Raw genomic sequence first — 14,365 nt, forward strand, 5'->3', positions numbered from 1 at the left:
GTTAGGGTGCTGAGTAATCATTCACCAGGAAGAGGTAAAAGTTTCTGCCTTCCAGGTAATAAACATTCAAGGTTTTTATTAATTCAGTCACCAATGAAGTATGGCTGGTAAATTTTATTATTAATACTTGATTTCAGGGTTCTTTTAAAGCACAATCTGCTGCTAGCCTACAAGCATTGAAGTTTTTTTCTTTTTTCCTTTCATTATTTTTGCTTTCCAAGTGTAACCATAAGTGTAGGGTCAATGCTCCATTGCCCTGGTTGGACGTTGGGAAGGGTGATTCTGGGCCCTGAGACAGCACGGGCCTGAGGACAGTCCTCCTGGTAGCACCAGGTAGGAAAGAGAAGAAGTGAGCCACACCCCTTGCCCCAGATGCGGACCTCTGCCGCCCCTTCTGTCTTCCAGGCGTTACATTTTTTCAGTGGTGGAGAACCTTCAGAGGCTGTGCTACATGGGGCTGCTACAGTTTGGTCCCACGGAAAAGTTTCAGGATAAAGATCAGGTAATGTCTTTTCAAGCCAAACGAAAGTGGTCCTGACTGTCAAATGCAGTTTCCAAACAGCCAGACCCGACGCTGATCCTGAGGTGCTCCTCTCTCCCCATCGGTTATCTCCTGTAGGTCTTTATTTTCTTAAAGAAGAACGCAGTCATCGTTGACACCACCATCTGCGACCCACATTACAACCTTGCCCACAGCAGCCGGCCCTTCGAAAGGCGACTCTATGTCCTCAACTCAATGCAGGATGTGGAAAACTACTGGTTTGATCTGCAGTGCGTCTGCCTCAATACCCCACTAGGTAGGTACCATCTGTCTTTTGCTGGGCCTTGCTGTTCCCCTTCCTTTCTGTGTGATAATTGGGATTTAGAGCTAGAAGTGCCTAGAAGTCGCCTAATCTGGTGGTTTTCGGACTGCTCCTAGAGGCCTGGAACGCCCCTGGGGCTCCCTTAGAAAGAGAGTGATGAGCCTTGGATGGGGCCGGCTTCCGGTCCCCTATCCAGTCGAGCCCAAGCAGCCCCCCTTGTCTTCATGTACTTGTTCACTGAGTGGGTACTTATTGGACACCTGCTCTGTGTCATTTCCTGGGTCTGCCCATGCAGCAGTGAGAACACACCCTGCCCTGCCTTCATGAGGCTTACATTCCAGTAAAGAAGAGACTCAGCTCACAAGAGTGCTTCGGAGTGTGCCGTGTGCCGTCGTGGCATACAGGGTGATGTGGATTCCAGGGCTCAGGAACAGCCTTGCTGAGGAGGAGACATTTGAGCTGAGCCCTAAAGGATGAGGCTGCACCAGCCATGGCCAAAGCTGGGAGGACACCCCAGGCAGGAGCAATGGCACAGGCAGAGGCCTCGAACAGCACGTTGGAGAAAGAGAAGAAGAGGCCAGCACGGGTGGGAGGAAGCTGGCTGCCGAGAGTAGAGAAGTGGCAGGAGCCAGTGCAGGACACGGCGGAGTTTGCATTTATTGGAGGGGCAATGAGGAGCCATGGGAGGTTGTAAGCAGGGAGTACCAAGTAACCCATGTTTTTAAGAGCTCACCTGGCTGCTGTGTGGAGAATGGGCTAGGCTAGGGGCACAAGAGCGGAGCGGAAACAGGGAGGCCAGTAAGAGAGTGTGACCCTATCCAGGAGAGACGTCCACTGGTGGTGGCAGCAGGGGGCTGGGGGTGGGTAAAGGGTGGTGGCAGTGGGAAGTGTTTCAGAGGAAGAACTGCCCAGATGTCCATGTGAATTGGTTGGCTGAGTTGGGCTTTGGGTGGGGCCTTTGTTCATATCCTTTCCCCTCCCTCGCTGGCCCTCCCACCCGTGCTCGCCTCACACGTGGCCCCTCCTGCTTCAAGCATCACCTCTCTGAGAAAGCCTTTCTAGCATCTTCATTGCCATCATCCCATTTCCTCCTGTGAGTTCCTTGAGCATGGGAAATTTGGCTTCTATCCCCAGGGTGTTGCAAAGTGCCTGGTACACAGTCGACGTCCCGTGAATGTTTATCGAATCAGTGGAGGGATTTGTGGATGGCAATAGAGCCTCCACTCCAGTGCTCTTTCCTCCAGGCCATTCTCCATCTGGTCTTTTCTTGCCACCTCTGCCAGGAGGAAAAGGATGCCACATTCAGTTTGCACCTGCGAGAGGAATTATATTCTGTTCCTCTCATCACAGGGCGGAAAGATCCATATCACACGTTGATTTTTGCATAGCAGGCATCACACAGTTATTTGGTAATTATTTAATGCCAGCCAAGTAATGAGTACTTGCATTTAGAAACTTTGATGGGTCCAGACAAATTTGAGAACAGTATGTTTCATAGAATCTTCTGGCATTCGGTAGTAAGCTAGGTAGGCTTTTACCACTTTAGATTTTAATAATGCCCTAATTCCCCCACATTTTATACCTAGATAAAAATTTGTGAACCAGCATGTAATTTGCACCAAAGTTTTTCAGGCCTGATAATTGGTGAATTTCCATCCCTTTTAGTGTTCAAGAGCAGAAATGTCAGACGCTTATTGAATCCATGAATCAGGCATTGATTGTCTCTTCATTCAACAAACATTTGAAAAGGTTCTGCCCCAAGGACTGAGGGAAGAGCATCATATAATAAGATGAATCATCTTTTTAAAGCAGGTGCTGCCCGAAAGTTCGCATGCACAAGAGTAACAGCTTGGTGGGCCGCTGTTATTCATACATAAGAAGCATTGCCTTAAGTAGTCCCCGTTTGGAGTGTCCATTCAAATGGATGACCTTGGCCAAGCTATTTGTAACCTCCTTAGCCTTAGTTTCTTTATTTCTAAACTGAGAGCACCACTGCCACCACCATATGGGGCTGAGGTGAAGCCTGGATGAGGTGTTTTATGTAAAGTTCCAGCTGTGAGCTATGGGGCATGAGTTCCCACTGCCTCTGGCCCCCACGGGTCACACCATCGAGCCACAGTGTCTATCTGAGCATATTGTGAGAATGTCTTTGACAGTCTTGCAAACTAACCTAACCTTCCCTCACCTAATCAAGCAAATAGTTATAGTTGTATAATTCATATTTTTTTGCAAGAAATGTAATTTTCTTTATTGTAGGATAACTGAATATAATTTCTCAACTACATTAGTGCACCTCTTTAGCACTCAGGAGACATCTGGCTGCTCGTGGAGCCGAGTGAGGCCCAGGAACACTGTGACGCCATCTCAGCTGTCTGTGCAGGTCCCTCCTGGTCCCTGCTCTGCCACCCAGTGTAGTCATTTCTGCTGTGGCTTCTGCGTGCTGGCTCACAGCATCTCCCAGGGCTTTCCAGTTTCCAATTTCCAATTTCCAGAGGTCCAGGCAAGATGGCCTGACTTTCTTCTGCTCTGGACTCCCCGAGCCTGTTGGGCTCTCTGATTCCTGTCTGCCTTCCGTCCTTAGCCGGGTCAGCCTGACATAGACCCTTTTCTCAGGTTCACCCGCCAGCGTTTTAACTCACTTCCTTGCTCCCTCGGACTCCCTTTTATGAGGCATTTTGTATGAAGAGGTTCTGCCACTTTCAGACCCCCTCATCTGGTTGGGGAGCCTTTTCACAGATGGGAATCCACTCTCCTCACCTAGCAGCTTGTTGTAACCACTGGAGCCGCAGTAGGAAGGTGTGACAGTCACGCTCGTGTTCGGTTTTCTAGGCGTGGTGCGCTGCCCACGCGTCAGGAAGAGCAGCAGCCCGGACCAGGGCAGTGACGAGGAGGGCAGCCTGCAGAAGGAGCAAGAGAGCGCCATCGACAAGCACAACCTGGAGCGCAAGTGTGCCATGATGGAGTATACCACGTGCGTCCTGTCCCCCCACGGGCCATCCCCAAGCACGGGCCCAGCACAGGGCTGCGGTGGTGCTCGTCCCAGATACCCTATTCCGCCCTGTGGGCTGAGGATGTCAGACCAGCAGGCCTGCATCTCTGGTGCACAGGCTGGAAATTGCTGGCCACAGGCCAAAGCTTACCCTAGACTTACTTTTTTTAGCCCACATATTGCTTTTAAATGTTCAATCAGTTGTTTAAATTCACATTGGAAATGTGATATAAAAATCTGGATTTTTGACTTACCTTGCAAAAGTGGAAACCTGCCAGCACTAGGGCCCCAAAATCTTCACTTCTACCTGCTGGGTGTTTTTCTGGGAAGGTTGAAGTTAGTTATAAATAAATGCCCCCCACCCCATGCCATACATTCTCTTTTCTATTTGAGCCTGAGGAAGGTTCTTTTCTGTTTGTTTCCTGTCTCAGTGGGAGCCGTGAGGTTGTGGATGAAGGCTTGATCCCTGGAGATGGGCTGGGAGCCGCTGGCCTGGATTCCAGTTTCTATGGACACCTAAAGCGCAACTGGATCTGGACCAGCTATATCATCAACAAAGCCAGAAAGGTGGGCTCTGGGGCTGTGACCACCACCTCGGGGTGTCACCACTGCTCATCCTCCTCCTGTCCCTATTCACAGTTTCTGAATTGGCAAAAATCAAAATTGACCAGAGACACAAATATCTTCCATTTGTACTGAAGGTACCTCAGGCCCCTTAAATGTCTGCCTGACCTATTTTTTTTCCAATGGATTCTAACTTACTTTGTGACACGGACAGGTTTTCCTTTTTAAGGAGGGAATGAAAAGTCTGGGTGACACAGGTCCTCCAGAGGGAGTGTGTGTACACTGATAAAGTGGCTCTGCCCTCCAAAGCAGCCTGGGCCAGGCCCTGGCAGTCCTGTACAGCAGTCTTTGGCGTCCTTAGAGACTGTGCATCTTAGTGCGTTTGTTGCTCTGAGCTCCTGGGAATTCGTGGAAGCTCATGCTTCACTGCAGCACCATGCTTGGTTTTTAGGAGAACACCACTGCGGAGAGTGGGCTCACGGTGAGGCTCCAGACGTTCCTGTCCAAGCGCCCACTGCCACTCAGTGCCGGAGGTACGTGTGCTGGGAGCTGACCCCAGAAATAAACATGGTACCAGTTCACGCCAAAGCGACCACCCTGTGTTCAATTTGGCCTTTTCGGCCTTTGCAGAGCTCGTTCCAGAACTGTTGTCTTCTGTGCTTATTTCTAGGCAATGGCAGGTTGAATATTTGGGGAGAAGCAAGAGCAGGCTCCGAGCTCTGCGCTGACAGGGAAGAACAGTTTGAGATTGACCGAGAGCCCACCCTGGACAGAAACCGGAGAGTGAGGGGTGGGAAAAGCCAGAAGCGGAAACGGCTGAAGAAGGACCCTGGAAAGAAGATCAAGAGGAAGAGAAAAGGTTGCATGATGATTGTTTGCATTTTCCGGGTCTTATCTTTGTAAGCTACATCTTGGAGACGTGCGATAGTCTCACCCCAGCTGGGCCTGAGCTCTGCCCTCAGACGCAGGCTCCCATTTTCCCCTGATTTGTAGCACTAGCTCTGTGTGATGGTCGTTTTATTTCCCAAACCCATCTGGCAGGCTGAGAGAGCCTTGAATTTCCCATATGCTTCCCCTGCTTTCCCTGTCTTTGTTTTTTGTAGAGTCTCTTACTTTAGTAACTCCCTCAGTTCGTATTTCTAATTTCATCACAACTGAAAAAACCTTAGCAAAAACCTCATCACAACCAGCGAAAATCCTGTTGTTCTTTTGGTTTACCTTTTAATGTCTGCATTTTCGCTAATTGGGCCAAAGTTCAAAGGCATGCTGTATTTTTAAATCAGAGGATATCTGGGGTTCAAGTAAGCCTACAGAATCTCTTCTGATCTGCCGTGGCCCCTGGCGTGGTGCCTTTAGTTGCCATTTGGATTCCTCATCTGGCCAGTATTTATAGCAGAAGGGGGCTGGTAAGGAGACCAGTGTCTATTTTTTAGACGACTTTTATATCACCTAAGTGGTCCATATGTTTTAACAACCATCTGAAGGCTGTAGCTATTTCAGATAAAAACAGAATGTTTAAATAGGAACCTGTTTTATTTAGCTGCCATTTGTAACAAATAGCATTCCATCAGTTGAAATGGTCCCTCAGTTTAGCCTCTTGCAGACATATGTGAGACCGGCTCACAAAGACCTGAATTCATCACAAGGCAAAATATGGTGGTGGCATCGCTTTGATTCCAAATTTCCTTGCCCCACTTTTCTTCTGCCTTAATTTGGAAGACACTCACTAAATGGTCTTCTGGAATTGGCAGTGGCTTATGATGTCTGCCCTGTGAAACTGTGGTTAGCACCTCCCTGGGGCAGAAGACCCTGGAAAACCTCATGGCTAAACCCTCAAGGCTCAGATCCTAAGTCTGCTGCTGACTCAACCGTGTGACTAGGGCAAGTTGCTGTATCTCGCTGTGTTTCAGACAAAATGGTGATAATAATTGTACCCATCTCATAAGGTTGGTGCAAAGTAACAGTCTAATTTTTAGTTAGTATGTGTAAAAAGCTTAAACCAGTGTTTAACACATAGTGAATATTCCACAATGCTAGTGACTGGGGTTATTTATTTAGTGACTACTTTGTACCTGGCACTGCACTGGGTATTTTATATCCCGTCTTGTTCAATCCTCAAGACATCCCTGGAACATAGGTCTTGTCCCCACAGTGCACAAGGGTTTACACAATGCCTCTGAGGTCACAGAGCAAGGAAACGGTTGGGGCCCAGTGATGCTACAGTGGGTGATCCTGCTCATGTGGCAAGCATGCCCTGTGCTATAAGCTTCTGCACAAGTTGCCTTCAAAGTCTCAGTGTCTCAGTGGGAGAGACTGGAGATTGGCAGATAACTAGGTAGCGGCTGCATTTAGGCCACCCAACACGTCACTGTGAAAGCTGCCCAAAGAGGAATAATGAAAGGGGTTTACAAAAAGTCTGTCGTAAAGAGCCGAGTCTTTCACTTTGCGGTTGGTTTGCATGACTTTAGACACAATGTGAATCTGTTAACTGATACCCTAGGTCAAATCTCACCAGCTGGGTAGGGACCCTTCCCCTCTCCAGAGTAGCAGCTCCAAATCAGTTGTTAGAGGCCTCTTCTCCTCTCTTCTCCCTTGGGTGTTTTTAGGAGAGTTTCCAGGAGGAAAAAGCAAAAGGCTGCGGTACCACGACGAGGCGGACCAGAGCGCCCTACAGAGGATGACACGGCTGCGCGTCACCTGGTCCATGCAGGAGGATGGGCTGCTCATGCTCTGCCGGATTGCCAGCAACGTCCTCAACACCAAGGTGCTCAGCCCCAGCCCCTGCCCTCCCAGCCACCAGTCGGCACTCTGCCCCCTTTCTCACGGCCCTGGGCCCACTCACCTTGTCTACTCCACTTGGCTGCCGGGAGAAGCATTGCCCAGAATCCTACAAATTTATACCATTTTTGCAAATTTCTTTTTGGTCTTCAGCTAGATACATGTAAATTTTCCCCTAGCTCCAGGCAGAATAGTTCAGCACCGTTCTTTCTCTCTCTTCACCAGAAATCTGACCCTTTCCTGCTCCCCTTCTCCCACCCTCATTGCCTAAAAAACTCTGATTTGTCTTGTACTAACTACTTGTCCTCTCTGTTACTGGGTTCTTTCTCTGTCCCTTGGACATACACTTCTCACATTGTTTCTGTTGCTTATGGTACCTCTTGGCCCATGGGAGCAGCTCTTCCTCAAGGCAGAGAGACTTGCTATTTGCCCTCCTCACTGCAGCGCCCAGCATGGCACCTACACTCAGCAATCCCACAGTCAGTATTGACTCAGTCCACATGGAATGGGGACAGTAGCTCCACCTGGCTCCCTGGGTGTCTCATGTTCACTGCTCTACCCTCCATACTGTAGTCCCCCACAATTGGCACATGCTCCCTACCTATGTCTCTGCATCGTAGATGGGTGGGGAGGACCCTGCTCTGTGTCCAGAAAACTCTTCCTCTTTCCTGTGATGTCACTACCTCTGAGAAGGATCCACAGCCCAAGCCAGAGCTTGCCTCCCACCATGTTCCCCAGAACACCTCATTGACTCCTAGACTGTACATTTTGCTACTTTGTGCTGTCCTCCGCATCTCAGTTTGTAGCAAGATGTGGGGAAAGCAACAAGGTGGGCAAACGTCCAACCAGACTGACTCAGAAACCACCAGAATGAGCTCTGCCATCATCCAGGCCCCCTCGCAGGCAGTGGTACCACCAGGTAGAGTAGGTGAGACACCTTCGTGAGAGCCTGGTTGTGTATCCTGGTCTCAGCCATGGAGCCAGGAGAAACCCAGTTAGAGGTCCTGTGCCCAGGATGCTCTTTGTCTCCAGCCTCAGTAGATCCATCCCCTGAGGAATTTTATTTATAAGTGTATATTACATCCCTAGAAAAGTAATCCCAGGATTTTTTCCTCCTGTGTGTTTTCATCTTGCTTCTTCATGGTCCATGATGTAAACTGAGGTTGTCAGTATCATGAAACCAAACTGGTGGGATGGGAGCAGATTATTGTGCCATTTTTCTAGATCTTTGAGTTGCACATCAAACCAGAGACTAATCACTCACACTTGTTTAACCTTCCTGTGAGGTTCACAACAATTTCCCCAGCTTGTGATCATCGATGATTTCAAATTCACCAGTGTAACCGTGCTTCATCATCACAATTAGAAACTGGATGATGACTTTGGAACATGGCCTGCGAAGAACCTGGCATTTGCCTTGCTTTTTAGCATTTTTGATGCCCTTAAGAGCATCCATCAGCCAGGACATTCATGCACACCATCATGACGGCACAAAAAGATGGTAGAAAGAGCTAGATCCCTTTTCTTCACCATTTGTCCCATATTCTCACACCTCTCAGTCTTCTCCTGAATTCCAACCAACCCATTCTCCAAGGAAGATCTCAAAAGATGACATGTTTCCTGTTCCCTGCATCCTCAATGGTTTTGTCACTGCAGCGCTGATAGGAGGGGCATCCTTCCCTCTGCCCCACCCTTGATGCAGCTAGAGGGACCAAGAGGGGCCTGCACAGTTCAGTGTTGGTGGACCCTCCACTCCACTCCCTGGAACTTATACTGTCTTCTTCCTGGGCCACCTCGTTCTTGGGGATATAAAAAAATAACCTGTCATTAAGCTGCTTCCTTATGTCAGCTCTGCCTTCCTTTGTGTTACTGGCCGAGATGTTCTCCTGAGTCTGCTAATTTAGTGCATTCTGTTTCTACTCATGTAACGTACAAGCACAAGCTGCAGAATGTCTCTGAGCGTACCTAGTATATAATTAAGACATGAAGACCCTCTCATTGAGCACCTTTTATGTCCCTGTAGTTTCCCTAATGTATTACCCTTCAGTCAGTATGACCCACGCTCTCTGGGCACCTCCGTCATGGCACTTGCCAAAAGACTCCTTCCCACTGGACGTTGAGGGCTCGTCCTGTTCTTCTCTGCTCCGAATCTCAATGCCAGGCACATAGTTGGTACCCAGTGAAAGTGATTGAGTAGACGTGGGAGGTGACAGGTGTGAGGCTCCATAGAACACATTTTCCCCACTCCTTTACGTTAATTCCCCATAACGTGGGCTCCAAGGATACTGATATTCTGTCTCGGCTCTGTGTTTGATCCAGGTGAAGGGCCCATTTGTCCCCTGGCAAGTCGTGCGAGACATTCTGCACGCTACCTTTGAAGAGTCTTTGGATAAAACATCTCACTCGGTCGGACGAAGAGCTCGCTACATAGTCAAAAATCCACAAGCCTATCTGAACTATAAGTAAGCCATATTTGAAATTTCATCACTCCATGATGTGGTTATTCCAACATTTCTAGTTCATTCTTTATTCTTTCATCCCGTTTGCTTACGAGGCTGGTATGAAATCCAGATGGAGTACACTGAGCTATCCGATAGGCTGCCCAAGTGTTAGAGGCTGGTGGTGAGACTGACATTGATTTTTTGAGGGCCAGACATGATTCTGGACGCTTTCACGTGCATAGTGTTATCTGGACTTAAGAACAGCCTTGAGAAGTAGAGGAAGAAATGAAGGCTAGACCGGCTGGCTGACTCACTGACTACCACATGCCTAGCGGGTGGTTGAGGCAGAGGCTGACTCTCACTGATGTTTTAGCACTCACAGCAGCTCTTGAGAGCAATATCTTTGTGGCCCATCACGTAGCTCCCTCCAGGGAGAAGCTAGACAGCACCTGGGATTATTGGAGAGAACGTACTCACCATGTTCTTGGCAGAGCTGAGTGTTCCCTGAGTGTTGCTAGCCACGGCCTGGGACGTGTGGGGAAGGCAGCTGCCTGGGAGTCAAAAAGCATCCACCTGTGGCCTGTTGCCAGTGAGCTTATTATTAGAGCTCTACTAATAATGAACACCAATGCCCCACCATCTCCTTCTGACAGGACTAAGGCCATAAAGCCACCACCAGCCCTGCTAGGTTCCTCCTCCAACTCCCTCCACAAGGAGGACTTAAGTGGAGAGGACCAGAGAGCATCAGAGTGGTGCAGGGAGGTACCCAAGCATTGCAGCCTGCATGAGAGTAGGGTAGGAGGGGACAGGATAGGACAGGGCTGGTGGTTCATGCCACTGCCACAAATCAGGAAGAGAACTTGGCTGCAGGTTGGGCCACAGGCTACCTGCAGTCAGTCAGATTGTAGAGAGAAATCAGCCCAGCCCTGGATTATGGAGGAAACCCAACTCTAGCCACGGTTTCTCAGCCTTGGCACTATTGGCATTTGGGGCCAGATAATTCTTTGTGGTGGGGGCTATCCTGTGTGTTGTAGGAGGTTTAGCAGCATCTTTGGCCTCTACCTGCTAGATGCCAGTAGCACCTCCCCTTCCCACTGTGACAACCGGAAATGTTTCCAGATGCCCCCAGGGGGAAGAATTGCCCTAGCTGAGAACCACTGAATCAGTTATAACAAGGGGCCTTCCTGTGTGAAGCCACTTTGTCCTGTGCGAAGCCACTTTGTCCTGTGCATAGGATTTTAGACTTTTTATCTGAAAAGGCTCAGATCACCTGATCCAACAGGGCCAGAGAAAGGATGCAAGTTGGCCAGGATGACAGGAGTTGGCAGTGGAGTGAGATCTTGAACTTGGGCTTCCTGAGCCCTAGCTGAGGCCCTTCCTCTTCCCCTGGCAGCAGTCCCGGGAAGTGGAGCAAGATGTGGCTCCTGAGCCACAGGAAGGGGCATCTACCTACACAGGGGCAGTTTTCTCACTGGTGATACAGGATCATAATTACCCATAATAACCACACCTTCCCGCCTGCCCAGCCTGTTGTGTGACTCTTTGCCTTCCCAAGCTGTGAAATGGAATGACAGTCTCTACCTGGCCAGCTCTTTGTGAGGGTTGCAGTGCCTGGCTAACAGGAGCCCAGCAAATGCTGGTCGTCTTCCCTTCCTTTCCTTTCGGGCAAGTCCGGCTCTCCTTACGTCATGGAGAAGTGAAGATTAGTGGAGTAGAAAAATCTCCTGCTTTGGAGGCGATCGGAGCCCTTAGTGACAATTAACACCAGAGCCTGTATAGTATTTTTCAATGTACAATAAATACACTTTCACATGGTCAGCTCATTTGGCCCTGGCCAAATCCCTGTGAGTGGCAGGTGGGATCTGCCGTTCTCAGTTACCGGTGGACGATGGGAGCTCAGGGAGCCAAGAAGGGCCTGACTTGGCAGGTTCGGCTCACCCCAGATCCTTCATTCATAGAAGCTGTAGTCATCCAGCAGCTGTACTAGTAAGTCATACTTCATGGTTAGCCAAGGCCAGAAATGGTGGAACAGAATTCTTCTGATACTTCTGAATATAGACAGGATGGTAATTCCAGACTTCATTTTTGTCTTCTCTTTCTACAGGGTTTGCCTCGCTGAGGTGTACCAGGATAAAGCACTCGTTGGAGATTTCATGAATCGAAAATGTGACTATGATGACCCAAAGGTAGGACCTGTGCAGGGCTCAGCCTGCTCTGAAGGCAGCGGTGTCTATGTGCTGGCCTTGTCTCTGGGCCTCACGGTACCTCTGCCAGCCTTACAAACATGGCTTTTTTTTCTTCCTGCTCTTTTGGGAAATCAATTTGTCAGTTCTTTGGCTTTGGACCTCATTTGATCTGGCTTCAAGCATCAGTTTTTAAAGATGGTTAGAAATTGACATGCCACTCTGAAATGCTGCTGTGCCTTGGACCTGTTTTGTTAGGAGAATAGGACAGCTCTTCAGAAATTACAAACACACTTCCTAGAAGGCTTGCAGATAGGGTATGAGTTTCTTTCTGAGTTTTCTATCCAGATGGGGCTGGGGTGGGTGGCCAGAAAGGAAAGAAGCTGTCTGCAGACCCACAGTTCTCTGCTTGGCCCGAGTGTGCTCAGCCCTTGCTTGTGGAGCTCACACTGGACTCTGTTGCACGTGAGTCAGGCCTTGTGCCAGGCAGGGCCAATGGAGAAGGAGGTGCAGCCCTTCCCTACGGAGCCATAGGCAAGTGGCACAGGCAGAGAAGTAGACAGCCCTTGCACAACAGTACAGTCAGCTCCTGGAGAGAGGAAGGCACAGGCCCACAGAGGTCAGGGAGGGAGGATCAGCAGTGCTTTGGGATGCAAGTGACAGAAAAGCCCAACCTAGCAGGAGCTTAAGGCATTTTCCCAAATGCCAAACGGTCCAGAAGGAGGCAGTCCTGGGCTGGTGCAGCAGAGCAGAGATGTCCTCCAGTTGCCAGGTTCATTCTGTCACTTTGCTCTCCACCCTCAGTGGTCTGAGTGCCATCCTCATGCTGGTCACCCTTTGGTTGCGAGTTGGCTATTAGAGCTCAGGTCCTCACAACAGAATCCCAGGGCAGAAGAAGTGGGGAGAAGGGATGCACGGGGCCCATGGGGGTGCGGGGCAGCCTTTCCCAGGAGCCCCTAGCAGATCTGGGCCAGATGGCTGGAAATAGTTACCTAGCACAGGGGACCAAGGCTGCCATGAGTGGCTTAGATGGCCCTGATTCGTCCCGGGAGGCCGGGCATCCTCTCTCCCCGGAGTAAATCTGGGCCATCTCCTCTAATAAGAAAGCCTGGGGAAGAACAGGTTAAGCGCCCCATGGTGTCTGCCACAGAGGGCTTTGCAAAGGTGTCGGCACTAGACCCGAAAGCTGCAGCAGCTGAGACAGAGGCGGTGAGGGGAGAGGGAGCACAGGGCCCTGTGGGCACAGCATCAGGGCTGTAGCCAGGTGCAGCAGGGGCGCGTCCTGCATGGCCATAATGCCTAGGGAGGAACAGGAACTTATTCTGTCACAGTGGAGACAGGTGACGTGATGAGTTTGCTCACCAGAGCTGGGTCCGGACGGAGACGGCTGCAGTGCAGGTGTAGAGGAGTGGACTGGCTTGGAGACCACCAGTTGAGTGCGGAGTTGAGGGAGAGGAAGGAGGCCCGCTGCACAGGGGACCCGGGGGAGCCAGGCCTGGGAGGAGGGAGGCAACACGGGGGCACAGGCCTGACTGGAGGCGCCCAGTGGGCATCATTTGAGTCTTTTCTTCATTGTGAGAGTGCCAGCCATGCAGGTGTGAGGCCTGTCATCGTGTTAGGCAGCAGCAGGTGCTCCAGAGTCCTGAGCAGAGTGACAAGCATCTGCTGCCTCCACAGCCCAGCCTTCGCAGGCGACAGGTGACCCTGCAGCAGACGGGGCAGCTGGTCAGTGGTTCTGGGATGGAGCTGGTGCCGGAGTTTGTTCAACAAGATGTTCCTTGGTGCATCTTAGCAAAGCCCTCCTTTGGGGAGAGAAGGACTTAACATCTCATTCTCTCATGTCGAAAGGTTTGTGCCAACGAGTTTAAGGAGTTTGTGGAGAAGCTTAAGGAGAAGTTCAGTTCAGCCCTAAAGAATTCTAACCTTGAAATCCCAGACACACTCCAGGAGCTGTTTGCCAGGTAAGGGGCTTCTGGGATGGTTCCTTGTGACCCTCACAGGGCAAGAGGAAAAAGTCGGCTGGCTAGGACTGCCATGGTGTATCCATAGTCAGCGAGTCCGGAAGCACACAGCGCCTGTGTGGCTGTGTTAGGCCTTGCAGCTAACCCTCTCTTTTGCTTCTGGACCACCTGGCCTCCTCTCACTGGTGACCTGAAAACAGGGAGAGGCCTACTTTTCTGAGCACCCCGCCAGGAACTTGCATTCATCCTCTTATTGAGTTCCTGCTGTTGACTTAATTCAGGCTTCCTTGTCTGGAAGGTGTATTTTTGCTAAGTTTGCTTACTTTGCATATGAGGAAACACTGAGCTATAAGTAATGTGCCCAAGGTCACAGTGCTTGTAAGCAACAGGGCCAGGAGTTGAACGTAGGCAGGTCTGACTCTAGAGCCCCACTTTTTCCCGCTCAACCCCTGTAAGCATCTGGAAGAACGTACTTGCGTGTGAACACAGAACCCTGTACAATTTTAAATCCTAAGTTCTGTGAACGAGTCATCCAAATGTGACTTCTCTCCACCATCCTCATCAAAAAAGCCCCTCTAGCTACTGTGTTTCTGCATTTCTTCCTATAAAGCAATGATGTTCATCCATCAGTTCCTTTTTGTGAACC

General features: G+C 50.0%; 1 protein-coding gene across 2 annotated transcripts in view; it reads left to right on the plus strand.

Moving 5' to 3' along the window:
- The window catches only part of GTF3C1 (general transcription factor IIIC, polypeptide 1, alpha 220kDa), an 81,854-nt gene that overhangs the window by 48,824 nt on the left and 18,665 nt on the right, over positions 1-14,365 (plus strand). For both annotated transcript variants that reach the window (XM_012645002.1, XM_012645003.1), the window contains exons 18-27: positions 406-502; positions 620-797; positions 3,633-3,774; positions 4,224-4,359; positions 4,808-4,889; positions 5,027-5,215; positions 6,963-7,120; positions 9,454-9,596; positions 11,680-11,761; positions 13,607-13,719. In XM_012645002.1, the coding sequence (XP_012500456.1) occupies positions 406-502; positions 620-797; positions 3,633-3,774; positions 4,224-4,359; positions 4,808-4,889; positions 5,027-5,215; positions 6,963-7,120; positions 9,454-9,596; positions 11,680-11,761; positions 13,607-13,719 (1,320 nt within the window). The remainder of the gene's footprint in view (positions 1-405; positions 503-619; positions 798-3,632; positions 3,775-4,223; positions 4,360-4,807; positions 4,890-5,026; positions 5,216-6,962; positions 7,121-9,453; positions 9,597-11,679; positions 11,762-13,606; positions 13,720-14,365) is intronic.

Source organism: Propithecus coquereli, unplaced genomic scaffold, assembly GCF_000956105.1.
Source record: "Propithecus coquereli isolate 6110/MARCELLA unplaced genomic scaffold, Pcoq_1.0 Scaffold223, whole genome shotgun sequence".
NCBI lineage: Eukaryota > Metazoa > Chordata > Mammalia > Primates > Indriidae > Propithecus > Propithecus coquereli.